Source organism: Priapulus caudatus, unplaced genomic scaffold, assembly GCF_000485595.1.
Source record: "Priapulus caudatus unplaced genomic scaffold, Priapulus_caudatus-5.0.1 Scaffold339, whole genome shotgun sequence".
NCBI lineage: Eukaryota > Metazoa > Priapulida > Priapulimorpha > Priapulimorphida > Priapulidae > Priapulus > Priapulus caudatus.
Window position 1 is genome coordinate 241,155 of NW_014577400.1, and position 10,219 is coordinate 251,373.

General features: G+C 49.4%; 1 protein-coding gene across 1 annotated transcript in view; it reads right to left on the reverse strand.

Moving 5' to 3' along the window:
* LOC106809236 overlaps positions 1-10,219 on the reverse strand; it is a 13,705-nt gene that overhangs the window by 3,042 nt on the left and 444 nt on the right. The window contains exons 2-8 of the mRNA XM_014812240.1: positions 8,907-9,069; positions 8,255-8,335; positions 5,801-8,001; positions 4,888-5,178; positions 3,927-4,088; positions 3,214-3,364; positions 2,336-2,498 (exon numbers count right to left, since the gene is read on the reverse strand). Of these exons, the coding sequence (XP_014667726.1) occupies positions 2,336-2,498; positions 3,214-3,364; positions 3,927-4,088; positions 4,888-5,178; positions 5,801-8,001; positions 8,255-8,335; positions 8,907-9,069 (3,212 nt within the window). The remainder of the gene's footprint in view (positions 1-2,335; positions 2,499-3,213; positions 3,365-3,926; positions 4,089-4,887; positions 5,179-5,800; positions 8,002-8,254; positions 8,336-8,906; positions 9,070-10,219) is intronic.

A 10,219-nucleotide genomic window follows, 5' to 3' on the forward strand; every position in this document is an offset into this window, starting at 1 on the left:
TAAATAATATCAGGAGTAAGATAATATAGATCCTATATTATCTTACTCCTGATAATATAATAATAATGTAATGATATAATACATATAATAATGATATGATTGCACAGGCAAAGTACGTGCCAATTTCATCTTGCCTTAATGCATGCCGTAACGTATTGCATAATGTAATGATGTGGTTAAAAAAAACATTTTGCATATTGACAATTTACGTACAAATTGCCTGTATATGCAGTAATTCGACCGTGCAAATTTTGCGCGAATCGTGTTGTTTCAACTAGGCGATTCTAAAATAATATTCACTATGCAAATTAAAAATAACACTCAACAATGTGAATTTAAATATAACATTCAACGATGTGAATTTAAATATAACATTCAACGATGTGAATTTAAATATAACATTTAAAGACGCTGATTCGTAAATTACGATGTGAATTTAAAATAACATTTAAAGACGCAGACTGTCCTAAACATAAAAGCATCATTAAACCGCGTGAATCTTTAACTGACACATTTTTGACTGTGCTATGCTGCATCGACGATCGCCCTTGCCATCGCCATTGTTATCTGTAGCCGAGTATTTCGCTGCAGGCGGTTGTGTTGCTGGAGAAGCTTTGAGGCGCAGTGAGGAAGATATGACCGAGTCAACTATGCGAATTTTTCAGTGAATCTGACATTATTTCAACTACGCGTATCTAAAATAACATTCAACGGTATGAATTTATAACAAACTGTTTTCGACTGCGCCACGCTGCGTCGGCCATCCCCTATAACACCCGCCGCCATGACCCCGTAGCTGAGTTTTTGCTGAAGTTTTCTAGTATTTCGCTGCTCTACCGCAGGCGGTTGTGTTGCTGGAGGGAGCATGTTATCTGTAGACCGATTATTTCACTGCAGCGCGGCTTGCTCTGGCTCGGCACCGGGCCCAGGAGGGAGCGTTGTTATCATGCTTAGCCGAGAATTTTCCGTGCAGTGCGGTTTTGCTAGCTGGAGGGAGTATTGTGTAGTCTGTAGACTGAGTATTTTTCGCTGCAGGCGGTTTGTCCTTCGCTGGACGGCGAGCTGTTTGAGCGCGCATGTGGAAGAGGAGATGACAGAGTCGTCCCCCCGTCCAGTGACGCTGCCGTCGCGCCGGCGACTGCTCGAGAACAAGAGCCCCGTCGCGCGAGCGACTGGAAGAGCTGTCAGCTGAGACCGGTGAGATGCCGTGCGGCGGGCCGACCCATCTACGCTTCGGCACGAGCGAACCCTCTACATTAGGGCGGCCGCCCTCCTACATTCACTGGCGGCGCCCTCTACATTTGCCGAGGCGGCGCCCATCTAGCATTCATCGGCCGGTGCCGTCTACAATTTACGCGCGGCGCCCCGTACATCACGATAGCATCTCCGCTGAACCAACGATCTCAGTTCATTTACCAGCGCTATTTCCAGCGCGGTTTTTCCCGCTGTTCTTGGGGAAGCTATGTCTGTTGTGTGAAATGATAGCAACACAAAATCTCTATGAGATCTACCACTTAATTACATTAATTATCTGCATTAATTACTCGCTGCTGTAAAGTAATTCCGATCGATTAGCACTGCACTGTGGGTGCGTGATCTGGTAGCAGATACCTTATATATTATATTATATATATTATATTATAATTTTTATATATATATTCTATTTATATATTTATATATATCATTTATATATTCATATATATCTACATGGTGTTGTTGAGGTGGCCGAAGTTTCTGCTATTTGTGCTTTTCTTACGCACCGTCGATCGCTTTATCTCAGGCGGGCCGTGGCAGGGAATAGGTTCAGCCGCCCACGCACGAGGTGCCGACACGGGTGCCAATGAAGAGGGCAAGAATGCGTGGAGAACTGGATGGAGAGGAGCGAGGAGGAGTGAGGATGATGGCAGAGCAGGGAGGACAGCTTTTCGACAGTAGCCCCCGCTCAGCTCGTTGACAAGACACTCCGCTGGAGCAGTGAGTGACGTGCAGCGCAAAATACGCTCGTTGAAACGAATTCGCGCGTCGCGAAAATGATTCGGGCACACGCGAAAGAGCTGCGACTGTTTTTATCGTGGGTGTATTCATTTTTCGTGTGTTTTCATATCCTGTGTATTGAGACCTTGCGTATGTTGGTAGTTAGGAAGGGTTTTTGTCTTGAGCATACTTATATTGTACCGCTATTGTATGGTTGTAATGTATTAATTGTATTTTGTATTGTAATTGTAACCGTATTGCATTAAATATGTATTGTATAAGCTATTTGTGACTTACAATACTACGAGGCATGAATACTGCGACTGAATTACGCCGTAGTATTATATATATCAAGTTTTACTGTGATATTCAGAAACCTCGTGCGCTATCCAGAGCATGCTGGGCAGGACGTATACGCCGTTCACGATCAAGACAGAACGAGGAGCAATCGAGAACAGGTGGGGCTCATGGCACAGCCGACGACGAATGACGATCGGAGATGACATTGCAGAATATGTTGATGCCTACAAATGATGGCCCAGAGTACGTTGCGCATCAGATCGGTATAGTCACGGCAATCCTAGTTTATCGGCTACAGGCGTCTCCAAACACATTAGAACGCATGATAGATTATAAGAATACATAACATCATGATTACCGTATTTACTGTGCGATAAGTCGGCATTCGTGTATTAAGCTCGCACCGCCTTGATTTTTTTATGAATTTGCACTACAAAAAGGGTGACTTGTACGGCGACTTCGTAAATACAAGTAATTTAATTACAGCGCTATATATTATTACAATTATAATCAATAAATTATGCATAAAGTCAGGAATTATAATTATCGAATGAGAGTATTCATGATCGCCGGCATTTTTTTCTGTTTCCCCGCGCGCTCCACCGCGCGGTCAGCTACGGCAGCTAATGAATCATTTTAGATTGCCGTTGCTGTGAAATTGTTCTTATTAAAGTGAACTCATGGCCGGGTTCCCCCGCTGAATGGCTCGCAGTGAGTGTGTCCAGGACTGCAGTACCTTGCAAGCTGGCTGAGGTTTCTCTGGCGTACGGTGCTGACCGTGATGTTCCATGACGTATTCCGCTTGCAGCAGAATATTACGGCGATACCGCTGTTAGTGGATGGGCAGTTGTCGACAACTGCCCGTTTCTAGTTATATATTTATCATGATTAACCTCTGGTTTCGGGGACGCATTAAGGCACGTTCACATCGCTACGTACCTTGTCTGCGCTCGGCGAGTCCTCGTCGATCAGGCTCCCGGCGAACACGCAGGCTATCTCATGCGGCTCCATCGCTCCACACTTGAGCAGCTGCAGGAAGTGCGAGTAGAGGCGGTCCCAGACGCCGAGGTCCGCCGCGTCCACGTACGCCCTGCAAACGAATGCGCGACGTCATCTCCTGATCGCAGACAGGGAAGCGATCTGCATAGGATGCCTCTTCTGCAGCCTTATAGCAGGTATCACCTGAGAGCCTCCTGCAGTCTAACCTGTGCTGCCTGAACTGTCATTGATGTTAGCTACCAACCTGTTACGCTACCTATAGCCGGACACATCCGTCTACCTGAATCGCTGCCTATTTGCGTGCCAACTTGCCTAAATGCTTGCCTGCCTGCCGGCCTGCCTGCCGGCCTGCCTGCCAGCCTGCCTGCCGGCCTGCCTGCCTGCCCACCCGCCTGCCTGCCTGCCGGCTTGCTTGCCAACCCATTCACACAAGTTATTCAACATCCACCGCACCAATCTACTGACATTCAAACGTTCTCTTTACATGGCCTCATCATAAAACACGCAGAAAATGAACGCAACCGATTTATTCGTCGCAAATTTGTATTGTCCGATTCCTTTTCATTCAAGGATCCAAGGTCTAATTCCTTTTTCTTTTCCCATTCGAGGGTGCTACGGCGACGATTAGCCACAGTTGTGTCAGGCTCACTCACCTCACGTCGAGTTCCGTGAATAGTTCGATGTCGGCTTCGAACATTCTCTCGGGGAGAAGACAGCGGCCCTCTAGCGAGCGGACGAGGAAAGGCAAGCTGGCTTCTGCCACCATGCTGGAGAGCGTCACGTCGATGGCTTCCCCCTGCCGCGTATCCAGCCATCTACGAACACGAGAAGCACGATTCACCCTGTTAGAGTGCCGTCAACGTTAACCGAGAAACTCAAATACGGACTTGAGAGATACATTCAGCAGAGTTAGCTGGGTTTACACTATCAACTTTCTTTTGATTGACAAGTTGGTAAACTTTTTAACTGATCGACCGTAAGACAGCAGTGTTATTGTAAAATTTGAGTGCTCGACAAGCTGATAGCAACTAGTTGAGAAAATTGAACATGTTCTATTTTCTCAACTTTTAGCCAGCGACTTGATCAAGTTTTTGCCACTCCGATAATAGCAATCAGGAGGTGTGTCCCTCTACCCAGGGTGAGAGCACGTTTTTGATATCGGCGCCACACTGGCGCAAATTAATACATGAAAAAATGAGTATCCGCGTCGCCTTGCGCGCACACTGCGGGTCAAATGTTGAAACGTTTGCCGACTCGCGGTCGATAAATGTAAAAACTTTGAACCTCTGATAGAACGGTTGATAGAACGTTGAAAAGTTTGTATCAACTGGTCGACTTTTCCATAATGTAAACCCAGCTTTACGCATGGTTAATGTTAACTGAGCAATTCAAATACGGACTTTTACAATAATACATTTAATCTCTGTGTCATACATTATGCGATACTTAGGATTATCGATGTTTACTGTGGCCACAGAGACGGCATACGTGTACACAAAAATCACCAAAACAACAAGCCAGTTCACTCAAGCATCCTCCTAAATCTACAGAAACCAACTGCGCTAACATGTTTCGTGCAGATATTCACACACGCGAGGATGGAATGGTACGTACGCGAGCAGTGATGTAACGTCGGCGTGGGTCGGGTTCCTTCCTCTGTACACGGTCCCGTGGTCCAGGTCCGTCGACATTAGCTCCTCCTGGATGTACTGAAGCAAAGCAAAGTAATCGTCCCAAGACGATACGTAGGCTTCACCATCCTCCGCTGCCGATTCCTTCTCCTGCCACTCAGCATCCGCTGTTGATTCCTTCTCCTGCCACTCAGCATCCGCTGTTGATTCCTTCTCCTGCCACTCTATCGTTTCGTCGACGGCTGCCAGTTGTTGCTCTTCTTCGATCAAGATGCTGCAACGTGAGAGTTTATAGCGAGTGGGGGTAAGGAAGCCCTGTTACCTGAGAGGCTGAGAGCACCAGCAATACATGTTCAACATTAATGCATCACGTGCTATTACAATTACATTACATACCATTACATTTCACATACCAATACATATTCTATTTATATTTACCATTACATGCTATACCATTACTCACGTCATAGCATATAACCTTCAATGTCTCCCATGATGATTGACAGTCAAGTTATTCGGTTCGCGTGTGTAGTCACGAAACGATATACGGTAGATCCGCGATATTACAAGTACTGCAGTAATGTGAATTTGGATGTAATGCGATCAGGAGTGTATAATATAGATCTCTATTATACACTCCTGATGCGATCACATGGTTTCATCCCCTCTTTTCCCTCGTTATTTTTACATGATTTTATACGCATTTGATATTTTAGGTTTTATTTTATTCACTTGGTCGGAGCAGCATGAACAGCATAATTTTATTCACAAACAGACCAGTATACTCGACTAACAGGAAAAAACCCGCCATACCAAGACCCCGCATATTACGCGATCCGAGTTCTTGGAACCCTGTTTATTGCATTATAACGAGGTTCCGCTGTATATATGCGTACCTTTCCGGACTGTCGTACAGCTCATCTGAAAGCGACGATCGTGGCTCGTGCTCCGAGAAGACCTTTTGAGAGTCGCCTTTCGACTCGTGATCTGCCGGTTTATCGACGACCTTCTCTTCCTCGGACGAAGAGGAAATCACTCGGCTGCGCGTCACGATGCCGCTCTGGCTTCCTTCCTCGCCTCCTCTCGCAGGAGGATCCACGATGGGAGAGAGGTCCGTCGATCCCGCGTGCTTCAGTTTCTTCCTGCGCGGAGTAGGAACGGGAGGCCGTGAGTCCTCGGAACTGACGCCGTCGTCCCCGAAGGAAGCATCTACGACGGGTTCCTCCGTCTCTCGTCCGAGAAGGGGAAGCTCTCTCGCCGCCAGACCCTCCTCCGCCTCCTCGCTCCGCGGACGTTCTCCGACGGAGGAAGATGCTCGCTTGTCGACGCCCTGCGCAGCCTGCGCGACGTCGGGACGCGCACCCCTCTCGCCGTCGCCGTCAGAGCTCCTCTCTCCCACGCTGCTTCCCCGCGGTGGCGGCGGACGGGATGGCTTCCTCTGTACCACTCCTCCTCCTCCTCTTCCTCCTCCTTTATTCCTCTGTGGCTCTGTGCTGTGTGTGGGGATGCTGACTTCTGACAGAGGACTCTGAGCTCTGATTGCGCGCTGACTGGCTTCTTTGGAGAGGCCGACCTCCGACCGGGGAGGCCGGGGGTCGTTGTTCGAGGACGCGCGGGTGGGAGACAGGAGCGCGGGGGGCGGCGGCCGACCAGGGGGCGCTGTCTTACGTCGTCGCGGCGTGCTCTCCTGCGAACCGGCCCCGGAAGAAGACGCAGGACTCGCGCACTTCCCCGTGGAGGAGAGAGGGAGACTGCCTCTCCCCGGCTCCTCGCGCGGCAATGAGGGGAGAGGTGGCGTCGCACTGTCACGCCCCGCATTAGCGTGGTGATCGGGGCATCTCGCTGCCTCGTCCATGATCATGCGTCGAATTCCGTCGTCGACCGATTCTAGGGAATCTCGCGAGCGATCGGCCGCGCCTCGCGGTGGCGCCACCGTTGCGTTCGGCAGCGGCGGACGCGGAGGCTTCTGCGATGACCCGCCCCCGCCACTCCCGTCGGCTCTGCGGATCCCCGAACGAGATTCCCCTTCCTGAGGATCAAATCTACCGTCTGGTGCATCGGACGGGCGCGTGGGGAGGTCGGGAGCGCCGCCAGAGGGCGCCACACCGGCGACGATCAGTCCGAGGATTTCGGACAGCCGCTCGGTGATGCTGGGGGTCGACGTGAAGGTCGCGTCGGACACCGTCGTCAGGTTGCTGTTAGAGAGGCTCATGTCGGACGCGAGGTGGGAGACCGCTGCGGCTGCTGCTGCTGCCGCACTCTCCCCTCGCGCCGCCCCCGCCCCCGCGCTCTCCCTCCGAACCGCCGCCCCTGCGCTCTCTCTCCACGCTGCCGCCCCTGCGCTCTCTCGCCGCACTGCCGCCGCCGCACTCTCCCGCCGCACCGCTGTCTCTGCCGCACTCTCCCGCCGCACCGCTGCTGTCATTGCAGCGCGTCCGCCCGGCTCTGCGTCGACCTCGCTGCGTCGCCGTACGACCTCTCGCGACCTCAGCGGAGTGCTGCTGTCGACGGGACCCCCCGCCACCGCCGCTCCGCCTGGCCTCCGTCGCCGCGGCGGACTCTCCTCGTCGATGGAGACGGCGCGCGGACGTCCGGGGTCGGAGGGAGGCGCGCGATCGAGGGAGGAGGGCGGCGCGTCGGGGGAGAACCCCGCAGACGCCGCCACGCCGTACGGGTACACGACGATGCAGGGCGGAGGAAACCCCGCTCCCGCCGCCGCCGGAGGAGAGAAGGGGAAGGGCGGTGGGTGCATCGCCGTCCCTGCCGCTGGAGAGAAGGAGAATGGCGGTGCAGCAGCAGCGGCAAGCGGTCCCCACGCAGTGGCAGCAGCTTCGCGGGCCGTCTGTGTGGCTCTCGATTCCGACGCGTACGACGACGACGTGTCGAGACTAGCGGGCGAGATGCGGTGCGGATGGACGGAGGCGGCGTGGCTGCGCGCGGACGCACCCGGCGGCGGGGACTCGAAGTGAGTGTTCAGGTCGCTGGAGTGCAGGGTGGAGAAGGCGAGGCTCGCGTTGTTCATGTCCGCTCCGAAGGCGGCAGCGGGCGGCGCGAACATACCGCGTGGGATCGCAGGCTCTGCCGGTCGCTCGTCGTGCTGAGAAAACACAAGTTGTTGATTTAGCAGCGTCATTCTTAGCAGATTCATTTTCATGCTATACAAATATGGATGTCTTTGAGTTTGACTATTATTATCACCCAGCATAGAACATTGTCGAAATAACATTCATAAATGTCTATTTGTTACTTTAATTATTAAACAGTTCCTCATTTGATGATTACTTATAAATCATGTAAAATATATATATATATATATATGTATAATACTATATATATAGATGTTTGCTCACAGCTGTTTGTTGCTCGTAGTAAGCCTTCAATTTCTCTATCCACTTTGGATACAAGCATTCCAACTGTTCCTCATACTGCTTCTGTAAATGAGATAATTATTTCACATGACATAGAGTTCTGATTGATATCGCGAGTGTCACATCTATATAATCAGGAGTAGATAATAGAATTATTACCTACTATTATCTACTCCTGATATAATGTTATACATTAATAAACAAAACAATGGTAGTACCCAATCGATTCTCTCGCTCTCTCTCTCTCTTTCACCAATATTGTAGATTCAGATCGCTGTGATGCACCTTACAATTTATATTTAACACTATTAAGACTTTTTCTCCATGACCACGAAAACTGTCTTCAGTACATGTACTTTGTATTTGAATTACATTCAATAAATATTTAATAATCAAATAAATTTTAATACATAAATATGCATCCACATGCGACCTTTGACGTTTGCGCACAACCTTTGATGCCCGCACGCAATCTTTGCACCCGCGCGACCTTTGACGCCGCGCCACGACCTTTGATGCTTCCACCTTTGATGTCCGCGCGCAACCTATAACGCCCGCGCGTGACCTTTGACGCCCGTGCGCGACCTTTGATGCCCGACCTTTGATGCTTCCGCGCGTGACCTTTGACCCGTACCTTCAGCAGACGTAGACGGTCGGTTCGCGCGGCAAGCACGTTTAGCTCGGACTCGACTCGGTCGAAATCCCGCAGCAGCTGCTCGTTGTAGGCGCGACTCTTTCTCTCATCGTCGCACAGCTTGTTCCAGTACGCACGCAGCTTCTCTGCTCTCAACTTTGCACTGTAAGATAAGATAAGACATAACAGTTTTATTTATCGCTTTCAACATTAGTAATTACAGGGATTTTAACAAAAATAAATGAGCAATACAGTGAAGGGATGACGAAAAGACCATACGGTCATCCAGTCTGGGTCTATGTACTACAGCTATGTTGTTAATATCGTTAATTAAGAATTTTTGCCTTTACAGCCTGTAAACAGAAAAACAAAAATGACACAGAAAGGGTGGCATTTGTCCTCTAATTTTTCACTTGTCATGTTTTTGTCCCATGTTTTTACCGTCGAGCCATCTTTTTACCTCCGCCAAGAAGGTTGTTTTCGCCCCTGTTAGTTTGTTGGTTGGTTTGTTGGTTTGTCGGTCAACAGGATATCTCAAAATGTTACGGACGGATTTTGATGAAATTTTTTGGATGAGTTGGTCTTGGGCCAACAACCAATCGATGAGATTTTGGTGGCGATCCGGATCTGTGCAGAAATGGGTCCATGAATTTTTTGAAGGATTTCTCATCATTGATGGTAGTGTAGCTGTTTACTCTCTAACCGCTTCGCTTCGTTTCGCTTTCTCTCTCTCGATCGATAGCTATATATAGATATATGTGCCGTGCATGCTGTCAATGCAGAGTCAAACAACTATAGTTATAGAGAGAACAATAGTCGTAGAACAACGATATTGGGAATTTTGATGTACCAGCAAAATGGGGGACTGTTACGCTGTGGCGGAGGTTTGCTATCTCCGATTGCTCTTGTTGCCGCATGTTTTCAATATCGAGCCATCTTTTTGCCCTCAATTTTCCCACTAGATATACTACTCTTGTATTGGGTTACAATATTGTGAAATTGTATCTACCCTGGCAGTACCCACGATAATCATATTCATGAATCTAGTCATTATCAGATTACATCATGATCTATTGATCATTGATTGATTACGCAGTAAAACGGTTATCTTTCATAACCTTTGCCTTTGGATTGTCAAACTTGTTTATTTTGTTATTAGAGTATTGCTGAGTATAGTACTATAGCCCGTGTACAGTTGCCGCAGCAGGCCCGTAGCCAGCTTTATATTGGGGGGGGGGGTTCGTTTTTCAATGTTGGCAATTTGCTCGGCAGGGGCGTGTACAGGATTTGTACCAGGGGGAGGGGGTCTAACC